This window comes from Centruroides sculpturatus, unplaced genomic scaffold, assembly GCF_000671375.1.
Source record: "Centruroides sculpturatus isolate CEXI.00-Female unplaced genomic scaffold, Cexi_2.0 scaffold1242, whole genome shotgun sequence".
Lineage (NCBI taxonomy): Eukaryota > Metazoa > Arthropoda > Arachnida > Scorpiones > Buthidae > Centruroides > Centruroides sculpturatus.
This window is the reverse complement of record NW_019385481.1, coordinates 46,319-58,631: the sequence shown is the minus strand read 5'-3', so window position 1 is coordinate 58,631 and position 12,313 is coordinate 46,319. Positions and strand designations below refer to the sequence as shown.

Sequence of the window (12,313 nt, the reverse complement as noted above, 5' to 3'; positions counted from 1 at the left end):
TATTGTAAATAAACGTGAAAATTAAGCAATTAATTTTGATATAAATAAAAAATTTTGCCTGATTCTACTTTCAATATTTTTTATTTTTTTATTTTGATGAGGTGAAAGGTTAATTTAGGTCATTGTTTCTGCTTCACTTTCTTCCGGATAATGGCACTTTTAGTTAAGGTAAAATAATGCTATATTTTTCAAACTTATTAACATCATAACAAAAATTTTATACTCATAAAAGAACTGGGTAACATCTCGTTTGTCTGTTTAAATAAGATGTAATATCACTTATAAAACGGAGGTTATGATTTCTGTGACTGTCCGAGTTAAAAGAACGATAATTAAAGCAAGCAAAGCTTACCTCGGAGCCATAATTAGTGTCATTCAAATACGATGTCTTCGTTGGGAACAGGGGAAAAAATACAAAACTTTGAGCAGATCGTCACACGCTTTAAACAGGGCTGGTTATGATAGATATGGTAAGTTATTTTGATCTGTGTGATAAATGCAAATATTTCATTCCTTTCAGGAAATGTGAACCAGGTATGACTCTTGTTATTATTTCATTTCCTAGCAGTGTGTAAATAGACTAATAGAAGGACAATTCGCAATGCCAGGTTAAAAAGTAATGCTCAATGCCCAAATCTCTGCTATGGACTGAATTTTATACATTTTATCGATGATATTATTTTGATTTTTCTGATACTATAATGTTTTTAGTTAATTACAGTAGAGCGTCGATTTTCCGAAAGTCAATCATCCGAAAGAATTCCAGTTGGCAAATTTAAATTTTCGCCAGTGCTGTGGCGCTTCAATCTTTGGCTATGTCTTGGGCTACTCAAATATTTTACGTTTTTGATACTAAATTAACATCTGAAGTATAATTTTTTATTATTTTTATATTTTTCAATATATTTATTTTGTTTGTACAAAATAAAAAAATAATTTTTAACGATACAATAGTCTTTGTTAGGCTTAACATCGACGAAAATTCAACGCGAAGCGACACGCAACGGAGAAAAATTTCGACATCGGATAAGTTAAACTATTTTTTCGTACGTAAATCAGTTATCCGAAATATCAATTATCCGGACAACCCCAGTCCCCAATTGATTCGGAAAATCGACGCTCTACTGTAATTGTAACTGACTTTTTTCCCACGTTATTTTTATTTTAGTGTTTCGCACGAAAAATAATCAAATTTAAATTTATTTTTATTTATTTTTTTTAGTAATTTTATTCATTTATTTCTTAAATTTATCCATTTTTTTAATTTTTGTTTTCTTTTTAAATTTAAACTTTTAATTATAAGAGAGTTAACATTAAATTATCGGGCTATTTAGTCAGGCTACTGTAAACATTCATTGGTGCGTTTTAAGAACAATACTATTAACCTATAACACGTGATTTTATAGCTGCAAAGTATCACTTGTGCTCGTAACGTGTCACCACTGGAGTTTCTTCCGTTAACCTTGAGGGTGCACCCTTGTTTACTGCTACAACGAGAACAGTAGTAATGAGTTTACTCGTCTTTCTTTGTTACTTGCTGTAAATTTCGAATGAATATTTATTTATTAATTAATTCTTGGATTCAGTGCAGTTTGTTGAAACACGAGAATATCGTAAATCAAGAAAATGAAGATAAAACAAGAGTTAGAAACAGAACATTCGGACTGTACAACTGAACGAAACGAAAAGAAATTTGAAATTGATTTAAAGAATTTCAAGAAAGAATTTAATACGAATGTAAAGTGTTATAAAACAATTAAATCCGAACCTTTAGAGGTGAGTGAAAAATACTTTTCTATAAGATTGCAGTATTGCTTTAATTAAGGACGAGAAACAACTGAAAAACTAAATTATAAAGGGGGGAAATAGAAAAACATATTTTTCTAAAACAGTATACTTGTATAAGGAATGGCCTTACGAGCTTTAAACTAAGATATGTGAGTTTAGATTTCAAAAAAAATGTCATTTCGGCTGTTCTTCTAATGAAATTTTACGTCTTAGCCACTAACCGGAATTACTGTCAATAATTGTAATAATACAGTCTTATTGGAATCGATAAAACAGACAAATCAACAGTTACGCGTTATAAATTCGTGGAACAAAGGCAAATTTGAATTAGAGGGCTTCACGTGAAGCGTTGACTTTTCTTCCGGACATTTTCCTTCCGTAGAAGGAAGGGGAGTGGTTTATGTATAGTGGATGTCCGTTTATTTCATTAAATTTTAATACATTTATTTTAAAATTTTTGTATGATTTGTTTCTACTTGTTATATTCATTATTCATAAAGTTATGAAGGTTTAACGGGGGGAGATTTCTTCCAACGTTTAATAAAGTAGAACAATGGGGGATAGGGCGTATAAATTTCAAGAAAAGTGCGGACGTAATTTATGGATAGCCCCTAAATTTCACATTCATTGTAAGCAAGAACTGAACTTATTCTAATTAACATAAATACAATTAAATAGTTAATAAGAACGAGTCGAAATAAATATTTTGTATGTTTTGTGTCATAGGAATTGAGTGAGAGAATAATTTATAAAGAATTTAGTAACATTTTTGGTATTTTGGGACTTTTTGAGTGAGAAAATGTAATTCTAATACAAAAAAAAAATTCGATATTTTATATGTAGATAGGGTGAGATGATGTATTTTGAGGTTTAATAACTTAGAAACTCGTTTTTAATTATATATTTTTTATGTATTTTTAAGTCATTTAGTGTGATAATGTTACATAATTTTTATTTCGTTTCAGATAAATACTTATGAAAATTTAATATCAGAAAATAACACAAACGGTTTTAATATCTGGAGTAATAGTGAAATAGGTAAGAGAGGCTTCATACTTTTAACACTATAGAAATATGTTTCTAGTGATTAGGATACGTAAAGCGTAAATATAAATAAATTCATATTTATATAAATGTAAAGTTAATAATTTAATAATTTTTGCGAATATTTTGTGACCGAAGGGTCGGCATTGGGTCGGTTATGCCTACGTCAGGACTAGGGTTTCTCTTTTCCTGGTCTATTGCATGTCCCCATATGCCGAGATAAAAGTTTAAAATTAATAAATACAAGTGTATTCTGACAGTTTATGAGTTAATTAAAAAAAGTGACCTTTTAAGAAATTTGCGGAATTTCCCGGGATTAAAAAACAACCCGAAAAGTTTTTAATAAATTAATAAACTTATAAATTAAACTGTTAAGACAAGCTTCAATATATCCAACACCACGTTGTCCAGTAAACTATAAATGACCAGTAATTTGACTTCACTGTTTTTTAATGTTTACAAGCAGGCTTTGAATATCGATGTCTTCGGTAAGACTCCTGCATGGTGCAGTTCGAATGTCCGTAAGAATAGGCAGCTACAGTCTGGCGAATGGCGGAGGTAGAAGGGATCGGGGAATACACTTGCACGAGGAGACGGATCGGAGAACTCTCGTTTTCGTCATCGATCCTGTACTTTTATTTTTGGAGGTTTTACCCTTTTTTCTGATGCTCATCTTTGATAATTTTTAAAGTCTATGCCGAATAGCGATTTATTTTGTAAGGTTTCCGGTGACACATCCAGAAGAGGTGTGTCAGATGACAGATTTTACCAAGGAAAACTTTTCCTTTAACAATAGCGTTGTGCAGGCAATCTATTTAATACATTTGAATTGAAATAACGTGACTTCCGGTTTGTGTAGGAAGATCTTATATATCAATAGTTAATCTGGGTATCCTGCCACTACGATTTCCATATCTGGTCTCGTATTTTATTTATCTAACTCCTTTTTCGAGAAATATGGAAACACAGACGGACAAACAAACGAACGACAGTGGGAATTTATAAGTCTACAATTTTTTTTTTTTAATTTCAGCCCAAACATTTACGACGAAGACAAACTCTTTTCTTTCATCCTAGCAACATGAGGTCAGTTGAGTGTTGTGACACCTAACTATTATAGGGTCTCGTTCTTTATTAAAAAATTACATATTCGAAATTTATTTGAAAATTAACAAGAAAACATTATGTATTATCAAGATTAATGCTATTAAATTTTGGTAGTTAAAAGCGAGGAGCAAAGACATAAAGTGGGTCGTGTGTCATAACTCGAGTAGGGTCGGAATTAATAAAGATTTTACTCGTTATTTACATTTATAATTTTTTTAAAAACTTATCCTTACCCTCAAAATTAAGCGTTTTCACATTTCAAATTATTAGAACATAAACCAGTTTCATTTATTAATTCATTTAATTGTTTGCTTAGAATTTTTAAAACAAAAACACTTTCTAAATTGCAATATAGATTGTAAGAAAGAGGAAATAAAAGAGGAGGAATGTGATATTAAACACGGCATAAAATCAGAATGTAAAGTTGTTTTGAAAAAATTAAAGTTTGAAGTAAAAACTGAAGATTGTAAACGAGTTCATCTCCCATATAAATACGAAGATTTAAAGGTAAGTTATACAAACTTCCAATTATATAACACATTATAAGTTAAATTTGCATATTACTTTTTGTTTATTATTAAAAGCGTAGGTAAATATGAACAATTTTATACAATTATACTGTAAATTTAGGTCTATTTTCTATTAATTAAACAACCAAAGGTGTGAATTTTATGCTTATCTTTATTTTGTTTTTTTTCCACGATAAAAGAATTTTTTATTTTATGTTTTACATTCTTTAGCTTATAAAGAACGAATTCATCATTTCCGACAGAAATTCTAACAAGAATCAAACGAACGTAAAAAGTAAGTAACATGTTACAAGTTTATTTATTAAATGATCGTTTTAAGATCAGAATTATACATATAATATTAGTGGTAGGTAACGAGGATTCAATCTGGTTACTAACTTCCCCAACACTCACCTTGGCGCAACACCAATCATTAACTAACCAGCTCCAGATGCTTGCCGAAGTCATGACCGGATATGGCATGAAGAAGAAGAATATTGGCGCTATGCGACGTTTATAATTTTCGTGACGCTATCTGTTATCATATTTTATATAAGCATTTTTATATTTTTAACTATTACAGAATGGGGAGGCCTTAATTTTGAAGGTAAAAATGAGTTTTTAAAAAAAAAATTCTAAATGCTCATACAGAGGAAAACTGTCATTACCTCCGACCCTACTGGAGATATAGGCCTATACACTACCTTTATTACCCCCTCACTCTGTCGATTTTTAACCACCACAAATTAATAGTATCAATCTCTTTAATAAATAAAACTCCCTGCAAAAATTTAGAAATTTTTGACAAAAAGCATAGGAGATTTTAAGCTTCAAACAGAGAAAAAAATTGGAGAAAAAACCAATTTTTTTTAATTATTATTTCTAGACGTTTGAAGATCTCCTGAGTCCAAAAATGTAAAAGTGTTGGGGGTCAGCTATTTTTGCCTTCATGAGGGAAAGAGCTAAAGGGGGGAAGGAAGGATAGCACATAGCAATTGCTTGCATGGAGTTTCGCACTCGTACATCATACTTTTCCTGTCTGTAGTACAGTGGTGCCTATTATGCATCTACCTTCAGAAAAATTTCTGCATTGAAATAACATGGCTTGCGGTACAAATTGGAAGTTTATATATAGGTAATCCAATCCTTTTTCTCGTACGATTTTCATGTCTGATCGCGACTTTCATCTATCTAACTCCTTTTTCGAAGTTAAGAAAAAAGAGATAGATAAAGAAAGGCATTAAAAATTTATAGGTCTATATTTTTTTCGTTTTCTAGAACCCACTTCCCGCATAGTTTATACAATCTGTTAACAAAATAAACAAGTCATACGAAGTTTTACGGACGTTAAGGTATAACTTTGATCACGTGCGAGGCCATCACAACCTATACAACACGAATCACTTTACAAATATTAATAATAGACCAGTATTAATGAATAGTCATTGATCATCCTGTCTTCCGGGAAGAGGTCAAGATCTACTTTTGATCGAATTAACATCTACTCCCTTCTGCAAGAAGTGTTCTTTCTATCGGACCAGCATTCCAATACGAAAATTATATTATATAAGATTACCGGGCTGCAAAAAATTTGATTTAAAGTTGTTTTCGAGGGTGCTGTGATTAAATATTTGGTCTATTTTTTGAGAAATTTGATTGATTGGCAGATTATCGTTTGATATTCGGCTGTGAATGGCACAATTTCTTCGAGTTAACATTAAAAAAAAATATGATATATTAATTAAAAAGTTTAAAATATATTTTTAATTAATGACTACTTCATCAATGAAATTGTGCTATTTCGTACCGTCTGAGTATCATCATAAACGTTACATTAGTAGGCTGAAATAACCAAACTCTTTATATGATTTTCATTTTAATGTATGTTATATCTATATAGTATTTGATTGTGTTGCAAAACACATTCTCAATGTGTCTTGTAACACATACATATATATTACTGTTTAGTACATTTACTATAAAGTCTTTTTTTCGAAATTTGAAGGTCCTCTCAGTTTAAAAATATAAAAATTTAGGACAGTCATATTTTGACCAATCTCCATGTTGTCTGTCATATGTAACCAACAGGAAATAAACGTACATAATGAAAAAAATGTTTATCTTTTTCATTAATCATAAGAATTATTAAGAAAATTATGACAAGAATCGAATCATAAGACCCATTTGGAATTCCGATAAAGGTTCAGTTCAGCAGAAATCGATTTTACAAAGTAACACGATTTATTTTCAGAAACAAAACTTAAGCTACTAACTTTATATTAAAGCATTAATTATTAAGTTATAAAATTAATAACTAATGATATAATATAAAAAAAATTTTGTAAATAGATAACAAATATTGTGTTTTAATTTAAAGTAAATGAAGTAATTATTGTATTTAATTTTTAAATTTCAGTTAAGGAGGAAGAAGAGAGTGAAGAATACGATATTCAGCACGATTCAGAAAGACAAAACGATAATAAGTGTAATGTAAACAAGTCGAAATTCGTCCCTTCAATTAGAAAATACAACAACAAAATCCAAGGAAAGATAAAGAGAAAATACCTCAGAGTAACTCTTTCATGTCACTCGAAACAAAATCACAAATGTGATTTATGTAAACAGACTTTTGTAAACAAGGAAATACTACAAGCGCATTTGAACTTTCATATCGGAAAAAAACCATTTAGCTGCACAACTTGCGATCAGAAATTTTCTTGGCAATTTCTATTGAAAAGACACATGATGAAACACATCACCGAAAAACAAAGGAAAATGGATCGTATAAAAGTTCGTTCGCTGTCATTATCAAAAAATCAGAAACCCTTTCGATGTGACATTTCCGATAAGCTACTTAATAAAAAGGGCCAATTAGAAAGGCATAACAGAACACTACAACCAGTATCTCATTCTTGTAAGATATGTAAAAAAGAATTTAAAACGAAATCGATATTAAGACACCACCAACTTACCCATAGTGAAGATCGACCTTTCAAATGCGATATATGTGATAAGGGCTTTAAAACGAAATACCATTTAAAAAGGCATCGTGAAACTCACAGTGATGAATGTAAGTATTCTTGTCAGGTGTGTAACAAAAGTTTTAAAACAAAATGCTCTTTGAGAAATCATATAATCATTCATAATAAAGATTTAAATCATTCTTGTCAGATATGTAACAAAAGGTTTAAATCAGAAGTGCATTTAAGAGCGCACGTTGCTATACATACCGATGAACGCAAGTACTGTTGCCAGATATGTAACAAGAATTTTAAAACAAAACGCAATTTGAAACAACATAAAAGAACTCACGAAGATAGAAGTGATAAGTATTTTTGTGACGTATGTAAAACAAGTTTTAAATGCAAAAGTAGTGTTGACAGACATCGCTTTGTTGAACATCAAAATATGTTTTTTTGCTCTTATTGTAGTAAGTCATTCAAAACCAAAAATTCGCTGAAAGTTCATTCAAAAAACCATATTCAAAAATGTAATATCTGTAAAAAGAAGTTTTCGAGTAAACACTCTTTAAACCATCATCAGAAAATTCATTTTGACATAAAACCGTTTGTTTGTGAGGTGTGTAACAGACGTTTTGTATCAAATTCTGAGTTGAAACGTCACCAAAGTTCTCACAATAAAGACAATCTTCCTTACGTTTGTGAGGTATGTAAGAAGGGATTTTACACTAAATCTCACTTGTTTAGGCACCGACCCGTTCATAAAAAAGAGGAGCATCTTTGCATCCATTGTAAAGGCAGATTTAAAACAGAAATTAAATTGAAACTGCATTTACAGTTTTCTTGTTCAGAAATACATCCCAAACGATTACCTTACCAATGTAATGTCTGTAAACGGTTACGTTTACAGACATTACATTGTAATGTCTGTAAACGTAAATAGTATTACTTTACGTAAATAGTTTTGCTTTGGAGGAACATCTACTCACTTACAAGGATCAAATACACTTCTGTTGCGACGTTTGTAAGAGGAAATTTACGTCAAAAGTCGAATTCGAAACTCATCAAAAGACTGCTCATCCGCCAGGAGGAAAGTATAAATGCGAAATTTGCAATAAGACTTTTGGGAGAGAGATTAGTTTAAATAGACATATGAAAATAAATATCGATTCAGGCGTTAAAAAATGTGATGTTTGTGATAAGAAATTCTGTTCGCTTTTTAAATTAAAACTTCACCTGCAAAGCCACCTTTCAGAATAAAATATCTTGCGTTAAATACGTACTTTTTATACGAATATACTAAATATATTATACTGGACAATAAATAGAAATGTTTAGATTTTACTGATTACTTCTATCGGTGTTATTTCGTTGAAATAATTGCCTGCAATTAAAAAAAAACACCGTTGATTTCTATATTTCCACTGTTATCGTTCTGTGTGTCTATATTTGCTTAATCTCGAAAACAGAATAAGACGGAAGAACATCGTGACAAGGTATGGAAGAATTNTTCACGTGCGAAGTCATTTTTTACAATAGGATTTTCTGTGTGAAATATGTCGAAACTATTTAAATACAATACTCCTTTTTATAGTAAATATATTATACAGGACAATAGGTAGAAATTTTTAGATTTTGTGTCTGTCATTTTGTTTGTAATAATTAGGCTGCAATTTGAAAAACACTGTAGATTCATAAATTTCCACTGTTCTCCGCGTGTGTATCTCTATTTATTTAATGTCGAGAACGGAATACGATAGATGAAAGTCGTGACAAAATATCGTAATCTTAGGGGGAAAAGGTCCCGTTTAACTATTTGCAAACGTCCGGTTTACACCGGAAGTCACGTTATTTCAATTTAAAATTTTTCCCCGAAAGGAGTTAGATACATGATCGGCACAACTCTATTGCTGACAGAAAAAGTATGATGTACAGACTAAAACATTATAAATTTCAGTGGAGAGCATATATGTTAAATTAAATCAATTAAAAATATAGTTAAACATATATGATGTCCACCTCAAAGTAGTTGTTGCTTCCTCCTGTACATCATACTTTTCCTTTAACAATGGAGTCGGCCGGTCATATATTAACCGCTTTCAGGGGAAAAGCTTATTATTGATATAAGGTGATTTACCGATTTGCACCGAAAGTTCGATCACAGTTAATACGGGCCTCGTGTTTCTAAGCTTTTCATATTATCTGATCTCGGCATTCGTCTAAATCCGTTCTCGATATTAAGAAAGAGACAGTCACACAGACGGACCACTGTGGGAATTTATAGGTCTACAAGTTTTTCCAACTTGCAGCACTGTATCACGTTCTAAGATGTTTTTTTTGAACTTTTTGTTCGTTTATTGCTTTATATGTAATGATTAATCAAACATAAATAATTTTCGAATGATTACTTAATTTGTATTTAATTTTGACAAAGGATCGACCTGTGACCGGAAATATACAATGTCAAAGTTCACAGTGTTAAGTGTATGGCGAGGGAAACGACATACTGTATCTGTTTTACACGGGCCAACCTAATACGTATTTGTACTTGTATGGTTTACTACTAATTCTGGAAAAAATAAATGNTTTTGGCCTTCCTCTCCTTTTCTCAAATTTGGGTCTAATATCCTTTGAGTTCCAACTCCAGCATTATTTAGTATTCCTTCCAGCGTTGCAATATTTGGCTACTTTGCTCCAAATTTGGCTACCATTTGACGTAAAAATTATCTTCACTAAATCTAAGTAAAAATTATCATTTGGCGCATTAGCTACTTTTTTTGCTACATATTATTTATAAATATATTAGTCGAATAAAAATGCACTTTAAAATGGTGTTTCGTCGTTTTTTACTAATTAGAGACCCAAATAAAACAAATATTTGTGTTTTTCAAATAAATTTTTATTTGTCTCCTTTATAATAAATTTTTATTTGTCTCCTTTATTTATTTCTAAGTAAAAATTAAAAGTGTCTGTAGAAGTAATTTTTTAAAATATCCTTTTTCGCGATAAAGTTTTAATATTTATTACTATAATCTAGACTTGTTAATTCTTAAATATACTTGTATATGTATGGATTGGGTCACAAATATATTATATAGGCCCTATACTTGTGGCCCAAAACTCCATGGCTTCTTCCAATGTGGCCCAGAGGAACAAAAAGGTTGGANATAGGACAATCGACTCAATTGTATTATTTATAATTATTCATAGTTTATATTAACTGCAATTTTTAATCATATTTAAGTTTAAAACATTACGTGACTACGTTTAATCGGTCCTCCGGTAGAAAAGTTTTCGATTTTCACCTAAATAACTCTATTCTCTGACGCGTAGACTGTGAATAGTGGGAATCTACAGGTCTAAAAGTGAAAAATTTCAGCCCAGTTAATATTACAATTAAAGTCAGGCAACTGTTGCAAATGATAACCAATAAGTAGTAAAGAAAATTAAATAAATCTGTAAGGAACCAAGTCTGAGCTTTATTTTTATTTTACTTTTATTTTGCTTTCATTGTATTTTTGTTTGGGGCTTATGTTTAGTTAAGACGAAGGTTCCCTCACCATTCACCTTAGTAACTTAAAAATAGAAGAAAAACCAACTCACCGAAGAAAGAAAACCGCCGTAGAAAAACTCGCGCTTCCTGAGCGGAAAAAAGTAAGTCCGCACCGAGAAAAAAAGTGGGGAGACCCCACAACCCAGTTAGGAATCGCTAAACCTTAAAACAGGGGTGTCCAACCCGCGGCCCGCGGGCCGCANGTGTTATTTCGTTGAAATAATTGCCTGCAATTAAAAAAAACACCGTTGATCTCTATATTTTCACTGTTATCGTTCTGTGTGTCTATATTTGCTTAATCTCGAAAACAGAATAAGACGGAAGAACATCGTGACAAGGTATGGAAGAATTTGGACAAGAGGCTTACATTAACGTTATTTCAATTAAAAATTTCTTCTGAAAGGAGTTAGATATATATTTAACCCCTTTCACGAGAAAACTTAAAATAAAATATCATCATTTTCGGTTTACATCAGTTCTTATATACTTAAAAATGGTCTTCGCACTGTACGGTCTTCTGGTCTATGGTCTTTTCTCGGATTTCTTCCATCTGCTCTCGAGATTAACGAAAGACAAACGGACAGATGGACAACAGTGGGCAATTTATACCTCTACAGTTTTTTAAATTGCAGTCCAACAAAGTCTTCAAAATAGAATCAATTAGTTATTGTTATAATAAATGTTAAATTGTTTATGAAATCAATTTTTATAAAGTTATAACAAGTTTTTTGTGAAACTTTTCTTTGTTTATTGCTTTATTTGTAATTATTAATAAAAAAATAAATAATTTTCGAATAATTACTTAATTCGTATTTAATTTTGACAAAATTTCGACCTGTCACCGGAAATATACAATGACAAAGTTCACAGTGTTAAGTGTATGGCGAGGGAAACGACATACTGTATCTGTTTTACACGGGCCAACCTAATACGTATTTGTACTTGTATGGTTTACTACTAATTCTGGAAAAAATAAATGTAAATATTAATCATTGAATTATTTCCTTTTTTTTAATTTCAATGAACCGCATTGTACCGCGTGATTTGCATTTAATACTGCATTAATTTCGTCCTAAATTTGCTCACGGATCTACATTGTTAAGTACATAAAAATTCGAATTTAAATTGAGGTATTTTCGCGTAACTCAATTAACTTTAATTCTTATGGTTTTCCGGAAGGAAGAGAAGAGGAAGCAATTATAGAGATTAACCTTTGACCTTTATATATATAATAAATTTTAAAATAAATATAATAAAATACATAAACTCTATAAAATTTAATAAAATAAGTAAAGTTACACTAAAGGTCAACTCCTCCCCCTTTCAGTTCACTAACGAAAATGTCTGAAGTC

General features: G+C 30.8%; 1 protein-coding gene across 2 annotated transcripts; it reads left to right on the top strand.

Moving 5' to 3' along the window:
* The first annotated feature begins 101 nt into the window (after positions 1 to 101).
* LOC111639376 (zinc finger protein 99-like) lies at positions 102 to 11,357 on the top strand. Of its 2 annotated transcripts, none has more exons than XM_023385250.1 (9): positions 102 to 168; positions 1,407 to 1,504; positions 1,587 to 1,776; positions 2,754 to 2,826; positions 4,295 to 4,446; positions 4,680 to 4,743; positions 6,865 to 8,306; positions 8,356 to 8,904; positions 11,300 to 11,357. In XM_023385250.1, the coding sequence occupies exons 3-8, from the start codon at positions 1,627 to 1,629 to the stop codon at positions 8,368 to 8,370; spliced, it is 1,896 nt and encodes a 631-aa protein (XP_023241018.1). In that variant the 5' UTR covers positions 102 to 168; positions 1,407 to 1,504; positions 1,587 to 1,626; the 3' UTR covers positions 8,371 to 8,904; positions 11,300 to 11,357. The 2 variants fall into 2 exon arrangements, with proteins under 2 accessions (XP_023241018.1, XP_023241017.1); XM_023385249.1 differs by having other exon boundaries at positions 125 to 470.
* Positions 11,358 to 12,313: the final 956 nt, after the last annotated feature.